At 32.4% G+C, this 16,021-nt stretch overlaps 1 protein-coding gene across 5 annotated transcripts in view; it reads left to right on the forward strand.

Annotated features, from left to right (window-relative positions):
* Positions 1-7,186, forward strand: part of LOC139885849 (protein NOI4) — a 28,277-nt gene extending 21,091 nt beyond the window's left edge. The window contains exons 6-10 of one of the 5 annotated variants that reach the window (XR_011772131.1): positions 4,916-5,120; positions 5,272-5,340; positions 6,061-6,229; positions 6,365-6,583; positions 6,896-7,182. Coding sequence is in view for 1 of the 5 variants with exons in the window: in XM_071869605.1 (XP_071725706.1) it covers positions 6,224-6,229; positions 6,365-6,583; positions 6,896-6,940 (270 nt within the window). In the remaining 4 variants the exon portion in view is untranslated. Of the gene's footprint in view, positions 1-4,915; positions 6,230-6,364; positions 6,584-6,895 lie in introns of all 5 variants that reach the window. The other 4 variants (XR_011772129.1, XR_011772130.1, XR_011772128.1 and 1 more) reach the window with 4 other exon arrangements.
* Positions 7,187-16,021: the final 8,835 nt, after the last annotated feature.

Here is a 16,021-nt window from a genome sequence, read left to right on the forward strand (position 1 = left end):
ACGGACGTATGCTATTTGAGAAGCGTACACGTTGGTTTGCGTGTATTATTAAGATGATTATACAAAGGGTACAAATTATATATACGTTAAGTTTAGTTACCAGGGTGCTCAATCTTGTAGAATATTTTGATAAACGTTTCTGGATGAAACAACTGAAATCTTGTGATCCACCTTTATATACAGATTATACGAAACATTAAAACTATGAACTCACCAACCTTTGTGTTGACACTTGTTAGCATGTTTATTCTCAGGTTTCCTAGAAGTCTTCCGCTATTTGCTTAGATGTTAGACAAGCAATGTGCATGGAGTCTTACATGACATATTTTTCAAGGAAACGTTGCATTCACCAAATCATCACCATGTATCTTATTTTGACTGCATTGTCAACGGAAGTACTGTTGTAAACTATTATTTATGGTGATTGTCTATATGTAGAAATCATCAGATGTCGAAAACCTTTGATTTAAATATTCATTTATGGTGTGCCTTTTCAAAAGAATGCAATGTTTACAAAACGTATCATATAGAGGTCAAATACCTCGCAATGAAATCAATGAATGATGTGTTCGTCCATATGGATTTGGAGCGATCGTCACATGAGTTCTCCCCTTGTTGGGCAAACTTTTCATAGATATCTTGAGGCATCCACAGAAAGTGATCTTTCAGATGCTACTTTGGAAATTTTGAATGCTCTTCCCGAAAAGCCTGACCCTCTACCAGCTGTTATTGCAAAATTTATCAAACCAGGTGCTGATGCTAGACTGAAAGTGGCCATGGATGAAGTAACTTCGTTGAAGATTAACTCTGTGGAGGAGGTGTGTGCTAGGGAAGATGTGTCAGTTAAGGACATTTTAGATGTGCCTATTTAAGGAAATATTTTCTCTGTAATGACAATATACAATAACTTGATGTTGATAATTTGTTTGTATATACTGTCATTATGCTTAATGTCAGCATATTTTGTTTTTTATTATATTGCTGCTATATATTTGTATTTCATATATCATGTCATATGAAATGATGTTTGTCTTAAACTGATTTTTGATTATGTATTTAACTGTTATCCGTCGCCCGTTGTCCATAATACACCATCACAGCATTCCCCTTTATGAATCTAAAGTATACTGCTACTTAAATGTCATTGTGTTTTCAGTTTAAAAATTGTATATCTGATTTGTTTTGAGCAAAACAAGTATAATTCTATGATTGCTGCATAAACAATTTATCCATTCTCCGTTCTGCATTAGCTGAATTATGTTATGAAGAAATATCGAGAAGTCTTTTGATAACTTCTGAAATAGGATGTGAATGAATTATAATGATGGTATTCTGTCTATATGTTATAAAAATTGATAAATGTGTTAGAGAAAATTCTGTTTATGGAACTAGCAATGTTCCGTCTAGCGTGTTGTGCTTAGATTTTGTGCGGCTTTATAAAATACACTTGTATTTAATTTTTTCCTGTTCACAAGTTATAAATGGATTTATGCCGTTGTGATAAACCATTCTGTATGTCATGACATTATGAGATCTTTAGTTTTGCCTCGGTGTCCTCTAGCGAAGTAAATACTTTACGCTAGCCGATCCCTTGTGTCTATAATGTTGACACAAGAGCTTCTACCATCGGGGGCATAAAAATGCCTTGCCTTATGTGGGTAGGAATGAATGTCATGCTTTACATTCGAACGCGTAATGCTGTGCGTAAGAAAAATTTAAAATTTTATTGATAATACTGTCACACATACAACATTTTTGTGTAATATCTTCGCATGGGGTGATCAAGTCCCAATTAGAAAATTATAAAAAGTGTATTGTGTTGTTGCCTGAACTGATGAAAATTAAAAATGTGATAAAAACTGTTCTGCGAGATTCATGCTGTTATACTGTCTTCCGTGCACCGTGTTGCGTCCTGCTTTCAATGTTGCCACATTTTAGGTGGTTTGAAGTACCCGTTCACATCATTTCTACTGAACAACTACCTTGATGATTCCCCCCTGACAAAATTCCCTGGAGCTTCATGAACAACTGATCTCTCCCTTGGTGGTCCAACATATTCAGAGTGTATTACTGTTACACCGTTTGGTGTTGGGAACTGCAATTCTGCATGCGGTGTAGAGGTAATTGCTCCGAATTTGCGAAGGGTCCGTCTACCGAACAACGCACTGAACCGTGATCTGTCATCAAGAACTGTAAAGTCTACAATTTCTGTACGGACTAAAGGGTGTGTTCACAGTGTGACATCCAGTTTCACTTTACCAACTGCTCTTATTGATTCACCCGTGATACCAGCAATCTTTAAGTTCGTGTAGCGTAGCCGATCCTTCACGCTGAACGGATATTCCTTAAAACAATGCAAATACAAAATATCTGCTTCACTACCTGTGTCAGTATAAATGCGATTGATGTTTCTGTTTGCTATGACAGCTGAAATGACCACAGGCTCTTCTGACAAGCGCCAATTTGGAATGGTATGAAATATGATTGGAGCATACATCCAGCTCTCCGTGATGCGTTCTCCTTCTGCTTCATTTTCCTGCTCCTCATTCCATATGACCTTGATGTGCATTTCTGGAGTTGGATCCCTTTCATCATTCCATTCTTCCCTTCTGTTCCAGTCACGTCGTCCACCGTGACGCACTATTTCCTGCCAAGCAAAACGTTTGTTTGGATCATTTCGTCGATACTTTTTTCCTGGCAAAAGATGATTCAGCTCGCCAGCCTTGATCTTTGCAATGATCTCTCTCATTAATGACTTGCAATTATCTGTTTCATGTCCATATGCCTCATGGAAGTCACACCACTTGTCACTCTGTGGTCCCTGACGCTCTTCCATCGGCGGTGGAGGGTGAAATGATTCCTTAATTGGCTCTGTGAACAAGATTTCTTTTGGAGTTTTTGTTAATGCCATAATAAGTTGATGCCTGTCTAATGGCTTTCGATGGTGATAATTGTCATTTGGATGATTATTTCCTCTCCAACCGCTCTGCCGTTGCTGGTAATTATTGTCATAGCCCCGTTGCCTCTGATAATTGTCATTCCTGTTCCGCTCTCCGCCTTGCTGCCTGAAATTTCTCTGATAATTATCCACTATTGGATATCCCATTTCACCTGCTCGTAAATTCTTCTGAGCAATACCCAACGCTTGATGCAATGTCTTTGGAATATCATAACGCAAAGCATGAATTAGTCGTCCAAAACGTCGCTGATCGAGACAAAATATAAATCCTGAAACAAGCTGAGACTCTGGTATGTCTGGTATTTTCTGACATTCAATGGTATAACGCTTCATGAAATCACTCAATGATTCATTCTGACGCATTGTTATCTCATGTGCATCAAGATGTGACAACGTGCAGCTTCTCAAACTCTGATACTGCATCACGAACTTTGCCCTCAAATCAAGAAAACTGGTAATACTCCTTGGTGGCAAACTAGCAAACCACTCGCGTGCCATTTTCTGCAGTACCATTGGAAACATGTGACACGCAGTTTCATCTTCCCAATGCTATAACCTCATAACACCTTCAAACATAGTCAAAAAATTCTCTGGATCTGTTGTACCATCATAAACACCGATTGATGGAATTCCTAAATTTCTTGGTAATGGATAATCTGCAATTCGAGGAATAAAACACTGTGTTGATTCTGCCATTGCTGGTGGTTTGATAGCTTCATCACCAGTAATCAAAGCAAACAAATTATCCACAGCTGTTGCACGGATGGTTGGTTGTGCTAACTTTTGCTTAAATCGTGATGGCGCTGTTTTAGTTAAAATTTCATCCAATAACTTGCTTGCCATTTCTTCAGTCATAAAGAACTGTTCACCTTCTTCTTCAAAATTCCAATCATTGTCCAAAAAACCTTCATCACTGTGTTGATTGTCCGTATCATCAACTAAGGCATTTAGCTGATTGAATAGCTTGAACAATTGTGATTTGGAAATTGACTTTCCTTTGCTGTTATGCCTAGCGTTTACATCAGAAGTCTTCTTGAAAGAGACATTATGTGTTCCTCGCCTAGCCTTTCACATTCCTGTGTTGGAACCTCCCATTAATGGTTTTCTCAATCGTGGTATGGTTTCATGAACTTGACCATCTGCTGTGTCAGTGTTCAAATGATCTTCTTCTTCAACAGAAGTCTCTTCAAGAGTTAACTGATCAACTGGTATGTTTTCAATGAGGTTTTCATTGACTGGCTAAAGTGTTGTTTTCGATGAGGTTGTTTCAGTTGCCTTCGTGCTCTTGGTGGTTTTGGTGGTCTTTGAGACGGGTGGCGCCATCTGTTAGTACGATTTTCCGTATAGCGGCTGTAAGGTACTAGTACAGAGAATAACTGCTTAGCGTGTGGCGTATAATGTTGATTGTTGTTTGCCCTCGAAAAATTATCTCTGCGGACCCGGAACACGGATAGATGATCCGTGGGGTGGCCTCAATCAATCTGAGGATCAATCTGAAGTTGATCCGTATAGCGCGTTACTGCTAAGCGGCTAATATATGTTTAGAGTGAGAAAGAACTGTATGAGAGAGAAAGTGTACTTCTCTCTGACTAAAGTTCAGAATTATGATGATGAAATGTGGTGACCCAGGGGGTCTATTTATAGATGTAGAATGTCCGAATTTCACGGGATACACGTGTCAATCACTGAATGGCTCTGTTACGTGAAGTATCCGGAATGTCGGTGGCGTGTGCTGACTTGGCTGCGTGCCGTTCACGCGCTGAGTTAAAGGGCTTATGCATAGAGGCTGCCTGCAGGGCTTACGCTTGACGCTGGACGGCCTGCTATGCGCTGGACGGCAAACACTGAATGCCGCTAGATTTTGTTATCTTTTGTGCTCTATGACTGATTTTTCTGTATGAAATGATGTTTTTATGCGTGTATCTCCTAGGATACACCATTAGCGATCATATGCAGCTTACACACACGTTTGGAGGAAACTCAAATCGCAACAACCCTGGCAGTACGGTTGAAGGTTGGGAAAACCCTCTTCAAGAAGCTAATTGCTGGCAACACCAAAAAGATCCCGGCCTTTTGAATTGAACCTGCACCTACTCGTTGAGAATAAACAGGTCGCTCCCTCGTATACAACTCAGGCAATACCTCAATGGTTAACCGTCAGGTTAAACGACTCAGATTGTTCATGTTCAAATTATTTAGAGAAGACCAATTTATTTACTTAAATATATATATTAAGATTTAATTGAATTATAATAACTGTTTCAGATCCTTTTAACGGAATATGATCCACTTACTCCATGATTTCTTTGTAGGTTCTCCCATGTGTGTGTCCACACCGCTTTCACCGTCCATTTCTCTTTTAATATTATATCATGTGTTTGGTTAGTACTGTAGCATTCTTTTAACATGTTCTGTGAAATTTATAATTACAAAACTATCTTAAAAACCAATCTAAATATAGGATGTCTGCTAAGTTGACTTATTTTTATCCGAAATTAACAGTATACTTTAAAATTAATATAATGGTTTTTAAAAATATCTATAAATTCAATGTACTGATCATTTTTTTTTTTTAAATGCAAACATACACTCTTTTTGTTCACGACGCGACTTGAACTCACAACTTCAAAGTTGATAAGTTTTCTTGATACCGCTAGCCCATAAGCCTTTGTTATGGATTGATCACCATATATTCTACTCGTACAATCTAAGCTTTATTAGCTGAAAATAATTTACGAAGTATAAGGTCAATAAACCTGGTAGTGTGATACTGTGATGGTTTTGTATTAACACAGCCCCCTTTTTAAATCAAATGAGTCGTGTATAATCAGAGGGCCTTTGTCCTACGGTATCGAGTAACTCATCAACATTGAGGTTGATGTTCGAGTCCTATGGTGAACTATTCATGGTACGAGGTATCTGTGTTTGCCGTTCTAAAAAAATTAATTGTGTATACCGGAAATAAAGGAACCTTTTCTATAGCACCAAACTTACAATCTAATACAAATACGCATATTATATATAATTGTCATGAATACTAATAACTTATTGTTTCAAGTGACACATGAACCCGTAACTAACATGTTGACTCTAAATTAAAGGATTTAATAGTAGTAAAATACAAAAAAGGACCTGCAGAGTTAAGAGGATATCTATATATATATAGTGGCAACACATGTACAGCATATTTCAAACACTAAACAAATTCCACTAGTAACAACCCCTGAAGAAGAAGAAAAGCACCATCTAAGTCATCAACAAGAAATGGCGGTACGAATCAAATCTCAAATTAACCATTTTTTACTCTTTTCTTTTGTTACAGTTTGTTTTTCCATTCATAACTAGTATTTGAGGAATTGAAAATGTTATAATCAGTTATATTCTGCTGATGATAATGGTAATTAGGGTGTGGAGAAAGGTGGGCCATTGCCAAAGTTTGGAGATTGGGATGTAAATGATCCAAGTTCAGGAGATGGTTTTACAGTTATATTTAACAAAGCTAGAGATGAGAAGAAAACAGGTGGCAACATAACTGACTCACCATCAACCAATCCGGATCCGACACCTGTTTCTGATGGTTTTAAAAATACTACTACTGCTTCACTTAAGCACCCTCAATCTCCAGTAAGTACTTTTTAATACTCCGTACAAAATATTTAGTATTATGGAATAAACTTTGTGTTACATGTATAATATGATCATGGATCTCCACAATAATTTGTAGAATGATAACGACAACCCTTAAGACTGTAGTTAAGGTTCAAAAATAATACATCAATACTTGTACCCGTGTCATACAAACCTTAATTCCTGTTTAACCCATGACTCTTGATTTAACTACGAAGAATTATGCAAGTACAAATTTACAGCTAACGATGTGATTAACAAAAGGCAGTTAACATGTATACTGATGATTGAAGTTGTATGGTATTGCAGATGAACTGGTTTTGCTGCATGCACACACCTCAAGCAGATGCCTAACACCATTTTCTAGAAATTTCAATTGCTACTAATGAATCTTGAAGAAAAGTCAAACTGCAAAAAGGACCAATTTCAAAATTTTATAAACTTGATTGCCTCCTTTTGTACATAGGAAGTTAATTTATTGTTTGTTGTTTCTTTCTCAATGTATTTGTTCAAGTCAATAGACGACAATTATTCTCATTTACGTAGCGGTATCGAGGTGCCTCTTTGACCCTGAGATCATGAGTTCAAGTCCTTGTGGACATTACACATATATTCGTGTAAAAATCATGTTGTGCATTTGCCTTCTAAAAAAGTACTTGAGTTAAAATCTTTAAAGCATCTTCAACAAGATCTTTTGGACAGAAGAATTTGTTAAAGCTTCTATTTGTTAAAAGAAAATCTTTTCTCTAGCAAAAGCTTAGAGATTTCTCAAAGATATTCTGCAAGTGTTTTTTGTTATAAAATCTGCATTTCACCTTCCTCGTTTTGCACAATAATAACTATGAGATGCATTTTCTACATTGAAAAAAAAAGCCCTTCTTTTTATATGTAGATGGCATGTAATTGGTAAAGTTTAGAGTATATTATGAAGTTATAGTTTATAGTGCAAATGACCCGAAACATAAACTTAAGATATCCAATTTAACAATAAAGATAACCCTTAATTTGTTTAAGCCTGAAAAGGAATTAGATTTTTAATTTGACACAGAAAATGACTACGAATTCAAAAATTTTAAAATCGGAGGTAATATCGTTAAATTCATTAACGATTGTTAGTCAAATTCCGCTAAATGCTCACAAACAACCACTTACACAAGTATTTGCACTCTATGGGTTAAAAATGTAAGAAATCACATTATCATCTTCTTCCCCACAAAAACCCTCCAATTAAATAATACATATGAAAACCCTAAAATTGACATTCAACGATGAAGAATAGCCAGAAGTGTTACGCAGGCAACGATTCTGTTATGACCCCACATTGCCTAAGTATGAGATTTGGTGATGGCTTATAAGTTTGGATGTCCCCTCCTCCTTCAAACTAGCTTTTGGGAGCGAGTTCTACACTTATGCTTATGGCTACGTCGGGCTATCCCCTCGATTCTTAAAGAATTCAGGATTAGTCTCGGGTCTCCTCGATTCAAGTTATCAATTCAGAAAGATCATAACAGATTCCACGGCAACGAAATTTGAAATTGAAAACATGCTACTCGGTTGTACAAGATCCATATTGTAAAACGATGTTATTGCCGGAATCGATTAAGATCCAGATCAGAAAACAACGTCGATGTCGGATACCGTTCTAATCAGTTACACAAATATATTAGGAATCTAGATTATTAAAATTAAGTGCTTGGCATGAAGAATGTGTATCTCTGGTTCTTAAACTTCTGAATTTGTCTTTTTATAACGGGAAGGACATCTGCTCGTCACTACAGAAAATCGATGCAGGTGATATTGTTATTGGAACGAGTTTGACTTCTGTGCATTTATGATACACTTCACTCACAAAACGAGCTCTTAGCAACAAAAGAAAAGTTGAAAAGGGCGTTTTAATTCATTACTACCTTTTTATTTTGATTATTGTTAATTTATGATGAACAAGTTAGGGTTTCTTTTTTAGGCATAAAGGATGAATGTGATTGATGATAATGGAGTTGATAATGAAGATGATAAAGAGGACGTTTGGTGTCATTTTTTAACAAACTTCAAGGACTAACTGTGTATTTTTAACTAACGATCGTTAATGAATTTGACAATTTGACGATGTTATCCTTTCGGGCAAATTAAAAAATCGTAATCATTTTCAAACTTGAGCAAATTGAAGATTACTTTTATTGTCAAACTAGATAACTTAGTTTAACTCTTCATGCCATTTGCCCTAGTTTATAAAACAAAAGTGGAACTCGTGTTTGTATTTAAGTAACATCACAAAAAATAGTGCAACACAAAGTCATTTTTTGGTGAGAACATTTTTGTTAAAAAATTTACAAGGTCAAACACAAAGTCAAACTAATCTATTTGTCTGATCTTGTATATGCATTATCGTTGTCTTAGGAAAGAGTCTTAATAACCAAACAATAAAGTAGTGGATGATAAATTTTTTTAAGCATAGTAGTATTATCACAGTTATCTTAATTTTAAATTTCAATTAGTTTATCGCTTAAAAAACTCATTGTAGTCATAAAATTTGAGTTTTACTGTGGTTGTAAAGTCCTACCATTGTAACGAAAGTATCTACTTAAAAACATACATAAACTAAAGAATGATAATTATAACTACATTAGTACATTGTTATCTAATAATCGAATACTCCGTATCATTTTCATATTTGATTTTTATAATTGATTAATTGGTTGAAACTTAATATTGAAAACGAGAACACTCAATTTGAAGTGCTAATCTCCACTGTCCAGTGCGCCAATCTCGAAAATATGCCCCTCGACCCCGTCAGAAAATTTAATAACACGACACAAAAATTATAAGGTTTCAAACCTAGTCAAGCTAGACGGTTTGTACCCACGCCGATTTTTATTGAACAAATACAATTCAATTATACATGTTACAACATACTGATCACCTAAAATGATGTCTGCATACATTTGTTGATGCAAAAACTTCAATCATTTATCATAATCTACATTAGATAGAAATCTACTTTCAATAATTTGCTAATCCGTTTAACCGTCCTTGATTCATTGTACTTCGTAAATAAAACTTTTATAACTTCAGTTTTAAAATACCTCCGTTCTGGTGATGCTACAGTGACTGGTACATTTTACAAAATTGTATGCAGTTAAAACATTTGAAAAGATATTTGGAAAGATATTCATCTTCTTTGTAAACTCCATAACCTCAAGTGATGTCCACGGTCTTTCTCCCTCGTATGCTACTTTCGGAAACATACTGCAAAGATTAGATCTCCATAAACAAGTCTTTTCCATCAATATCTGAATCTTTATATATGTCAAAGCAATTTCAAGATTCAAAGAACTCGTTTTCAAGAGGTCATCATCTATATAATATAACTTTGATGCATCAAACATGAAACTAAAAATGGATCCAAACTAATTCATTTGTTCAAATCTAGCCTTTAATTATTAAAGAGCCATATCAACTCAAACAAGAAAGTAATCAGTTATAGAATTTCATTAGCAGATTGTTGTTCTCTTTCGGTATTTGGAATCTCATCAAAATTGTTTTTTTACAAGAAACACGTCTAACAGGAATTTCAGGTTCAACATCAACGGTCTCTGCAATTTTTTAGCTTCAATAATAGCTTTATGAAAACAAGTTTTCTATAATTATATAAAAAAAAAGTAACTAATACATCCAAATTTTTAATTGCAACATCAAGATACATATTTTTCGATTGTAATTTTGTACTAACTAAATTTATTTTAAATATAATCTCATACTAAAAACCAAATTTATAACTAATTCAAAGCTTGAAAATTCATCATCCATCAATCATTTCACATCTTTACACACTTTTCCATATTCACATACTTCAGATAATTGTATTAAAGTTTCTTTTATTTGTGAAATTTGAGTTATTATAGCTTTTACACTTTCTGCATGACTTTCCCGACGAGTAGCAGACAATGATGTTAAAGTCAAATCATCAATATATTTAAGTTAAACACTCTTCCGTTTTGTAGAATTAGAAAAGGCATTATATATTGTTTGAAAAGTTCCAAAAAATAAAACCTTTTGTTTTATGACAAAAATTTGCCATATCACATACAACTAAATTTAGCCAATGACAAAGACATGACATATTAAAAGTATTGAATTATATAAAATAATCTAAACATTTGTTCTTTATTTTGTTATTTTGTATTTATTTCTGGATTAAGGATGTGCAGGAGCTAAAGTTGTCATTTCTGGAACTGAAGTTGTGTGGCTGAACTGTAAAAAACAAAAGATGGATGTACTAGGTTTAATGATCCGTCCTAATCCATCTGGACGAATACATTACATTTAGTTACATCGCGAGGTACTTGACCTCTATATGATACATTTTACAAACATTGCATTCATTTTTAAAAGACAAACTTTCTTTACATCGAAGGTTGACGGCATGCATACCATTTCATAATACATCCAACTATAAATTGACTTAAAAATAATCTTGATAAACTCAAAGACTCGAATGCAACATCCTCGCCCTAAATGGAATCCCTTAGTTAGTTGACGGCAGAGAAAGACTGGGCTCTTTTTCATTCCAAGGCATTGTTGATAGAAGGAATTAGCCTATTCGCAACTTCCTTTGGCGGGTACAATAACCTTCCTTGATCCCTTTGGAAATTAGCGGCATAGGAGCCGACTCGGCATCAGCGGCTTCGTGCCGTACTGGAGTGATCCAATATGTGGTTCCGCACGTTCCACCACTTCTCCGTTTTCGAAATATGCCATGAATGACTCCAAGTAATATCCTTAAAATGAGCTAATGCACAGCGAAAGATTTCTTTAATACCTGAGAATAAACATGCTTTGAAGTGTCAACCAAAAGGTTGGTGAGTTCATTAGTTTATCGTAAATAATCATTTCCAATAATATAATAGACCACAAGATACTCATATTTAGAAAACCATCTGTGCAGGTCTACTCCTGCTATAAAATCATTCATATTAAGAACACCGGAACCTTTCAAACAACTCACCAACGGTAGCTAATGCGTGCGTGCAATGCAAAATCATCTCACCGTGGAAGTTAATACACTATAATTTTTACAACGGGAGCTAATGCGTGTGTGCAATGCAAAATCATCTCTCCGAGGGTAGCTAAAACGGGAGCTAATGCGTGCGTGCAATGACAAAATCATCTCTCCGTTACTAACTACAAAGTCGAATACAATACAATACAATACATCGGGAGCTAATGCGTGCGTGCAATGCAAAATCATCTCGCCGATGGTAGCTAAAACGGGAGCTAATGCGTACGTACAATGACAAAATCATCTCACCGTTACTAACTACTAAATCGAACCATTTCGGGAGCTAATGCGTGCGTGCAATTACAAAATCATCTCGCCGATGGTCGATAATACAATCTTTATAGAAATCGAACCTCTGAATCCAAATAATTCTATCATAGAATGTAGTTTTGAATATTTGTGTCTATTTCGTCAAACGTTTATAAAAGCAGTTCATGTATTCTCAGTTCAAAAATATATCTCAAAGCATTTAGTAAAACAGTTATAAAAACAGTGCATGTATTCTCAGTCCTAAAAATGTAAAGAGTAAAAGGGAATCAAATGAACTCACAAACTGTATTTCGTAGCAATAATGCATATGACGGCACTGAACAAGTGCAAGGTTGGCCTCGGATTCACGAACCTATATCTTTTATTATTTAATTAAATGTATTCATTTTAAATGAAAATATTAATATAGTCAAGTTAAATATGCTTTTATATGATTATCATTTGTTTGCTGGAAATAGTAATTATAATTATACTAAGATAATATTTGTAATGGTAAAAATGATAATGTTGATAATACTTAATATTACTGATAAAATATTAATATTAATAATTCCAATAGTGATAATAATAATGATAGAATTACTAATTATGATATTACTAATAATTATGACATTACTAATATTAGAAATGTTAATGATACTATATAATAATGATAAAAGTTATAATAAGGTTAATAAAAAATAATAATAATTTTGATAATGATTTTAATACTATGTTGTATTATAATAACAATGATATCAATAATTATAATAATTCTAAAAATTTCTTTAAATCATAATCTAATTAAAATTTTAACTTAATCAGTTCCATAGTAATATTTATATTCAAGATTTCCATAATTATAATCTTAACAATATCGTTAAAATTTTATATTAATAATAATAATCATAATCTTCGCGTTTAATTTCTAAACTAGTGACTAAGGTTTCTATAACATCAATTTGTAATTTTAATCATAATAATATTAGTAATACTTATATTAATAGTAATCTTAATAAATTTATAATAACGATAATAATAATAATATTTATTGATAACACTAATAATGATAATGATTGTAATTATTAGTAATAATAACAATAATTAATAAAAATAATGTTGATCATGATAATAATATTATCTATAATATTTAATAATAATAATAATAATAATAATAATAATACTAACAATGATAACAATAACAATAATAGTAATAATAATTAGTAATATTAATAACAACAACAACAACAACAATAATAATAATAATAATAATAATAATAATAATAATAATAATAATAATAATAATAATAATAATTATAATAATAATAATAATAATAATAATAATAATAATAATAAAAGATCACAACCTTTGTAGAAACAGCTTAAAAAAATATAGCCGCTGCCCGGGCTCGAACCCATGACCTCTCGTATACCCGAAAACACCCTAAACCCTTCGACCACCTCAGTTTATCTGAATTATAACCCAAACGAATTTTAATTAACCCATTTCTTTAACTGTTCTAACTTTTTCTTCATGAACTAAGTCGATCAGAGGTATTTACCACATTAATTAAACATTGTATATGATTTTTGGATTCACAACCTAAACAAAAACGATTCAATGGGTTTTAATCTGCATTAACAGAAATAAAAATAAGCAAAAGAGCTGTAACAGTAAAAAAATAACGAAGAACAAATTGGAAATTGATTTTGAAATATAGATCGTTTTAGATGATTGTTACAACATGAATTTGGTTGTAAATCGTTCCTAGAAACTTTGTGAACTCTCAATTTCAACATAAACGTCAAAACAAAAACGAATTTTGTGATGAACACAAAGTTTGACTTTTTGAAAATTACGTTTGACTCGAAAATTGGAACTCGATATTAGAAATTAGGTTTTGAAACTTTGCATATAGTTTTCATATGGGATTCCTAACAGAACTGCATTAATACTTTTTGAAAAATCATTCGAAATCGATCTTTTGGTTATTTCAGTTTAAAACAGAGGTCGACCTCATTTTTCTGTTTTCCTTTCATATTTGCAGTAGCGATTGACATTATATATAAGTTATAATCAAATAATTGAAACTGTTAAGTATGATACGATTGATTTGTTATGTAATGGAATTGATTTGGACAGTTAACAAATTTGAGACAAGAATAATTCGATAAGGAGAAATAACAAATAAGATATAAAAGTCGATGGTGATCTTTAACAACTGGTACGATTAATTTGTACTAAAGAATCAATTTAACACAGGACGATAATAACGTTTAACAACTTCTGATCTTTCCAATCCTATATATACGGTTTTTATATAAATAATATAAATATATATTGAATTAATAATTATAATCATATAATAAATAAAATACTAATAATAATCATAAAAATAATAATAATGATAATAATATCAATAATACTAATAGTACTAGTTATTATATTAATAATGATGATACAAATATTAAAAATAAATAACGATAATAATAATATTATTAATGAAAATAATAATTTCTTTTAATGATAAAGGTGATAATTATATCTGATAATTATACAAATAATAATTAAGATATAATAAGTTATATGCATCAAATTTCATATCTATATATTATATACTGAAAATAATAATATAACTAATACTGATTTTAATATTAATATTCATATTAATAAGATCAATGAAAGTAATAATAATTTTAGTATAACACTTATATTTCTAATTTGTAATTATACTTAACATATTAATATTACAATTTACTAATTATGTAATATTTAACAATTATATAATATGTATATAATAACATATATTTAATATTTAATTACAATATATATATATATACTAGTAATAATAATAACAATCTATTTAATAATATTATTAATAATATTATTAATAATATTACTTAATAAAATATTGTTAATGATAATAATATTAATATAACATTTATATTCAAACTTATAATTAAATTTAGTAAATTACCATCCATTATATAATATCTATTAATTATATAATTTATTAAATCTTTAATATTTATTAATTATATATATATATATATATATATATATATATATATATATATATATATATATATATATATATATTAAAATTCATATATATTTACATATATATTTACACACCGATGTTCGTAAATCGTCGGGAATAGTCAAAGGTCATATGCATCCATGTAAACAAATTCCAAAAATTTTGAGACTCAACATTACAGACTTTGCTTATCGTGTCGAAATCATATTAAATTAAGTTTAAATTTGGTCGGAAATTTCTGGGTCGTCACACTAGGAATGAGGACTTGAAGGGCTTTTCTGCAATTTAATTTATCTATATATAATTTATTTTCTTTTATAATTTATTCATTCAGTTTCATATTTCTGTAATTTTGGGCGATTTCTCTCTCAAATTAGGGTTTACTGTTTGATTCAATTTGTGAGTTATAACAAGATCAAACTGTATTGATCTTGTTAAAGAGTGAATCATTGTGTAATTATGTAAACTGAATCATTCATTTTCTTTGATTGGTTTGAATAACCTCTTGTGATTAGAGGTTTTATCCTTCTGTGATTGAAGGATTATATCTTGTGATTCTTCTATTGTTTGTTCATGGTATCAGAGCGACAAGGTTGATTTCGTTCGATCTATTGATTAATTGATAACTAATTTTCAGATCTGGAAATTAGGGTTTCTGTTCTTCGATTGATTCTTTCAAGATTGGTTGAAAGTGTGACTATTATTGCTGTATTTGGGTTCGACAACAGCTTGTGGATTCTTTTATTGGGTTGATTTTGTTAATCTGAAGCTGTTTGGTTCAAAACCCTAATTTTAAAAAATTAGGGTTTGTTCGTCTTTGTTCTTCCGCTGCTTTCTTGTCTTCAAAGGGGAGTCTCGTGTTTATTCGTGCATTTTCTACCCTAACTAGATCTCTACGCCCAACTCTTGATCTAGATCCTTTGAGATCTATGAAAACCTGATCAAGGTAGATTGATCTTGACTAGGGATGGCAAAATGACCCTTACCGGATGGGGAAACCCGAAGCCCGTTATAATTGGGCCGGGTCTGACCCGAGTCCATTGGGTCATGGGCCGGGTATGGGGATGGTTACAAAAAAATATCCGG

This window comes from Rutidosis leptorrhynchoides, chromosome 1 (genome assembly GCF_046630445.1).
Source record: "Rutidosis leptorrhynchoides isolate AG116_Rl617_1_P2 chromosome 1, CSIRO_AGI_Rlap_v1, whole genome shotgun sequence".
Lineage (NCBI taxonomy): Eukaryota > Viridiplantae > Streptophyta > Magnoliopsida > Asterales > Asteraceae > Rutidosis > Rutidosis leptorrhynchoides.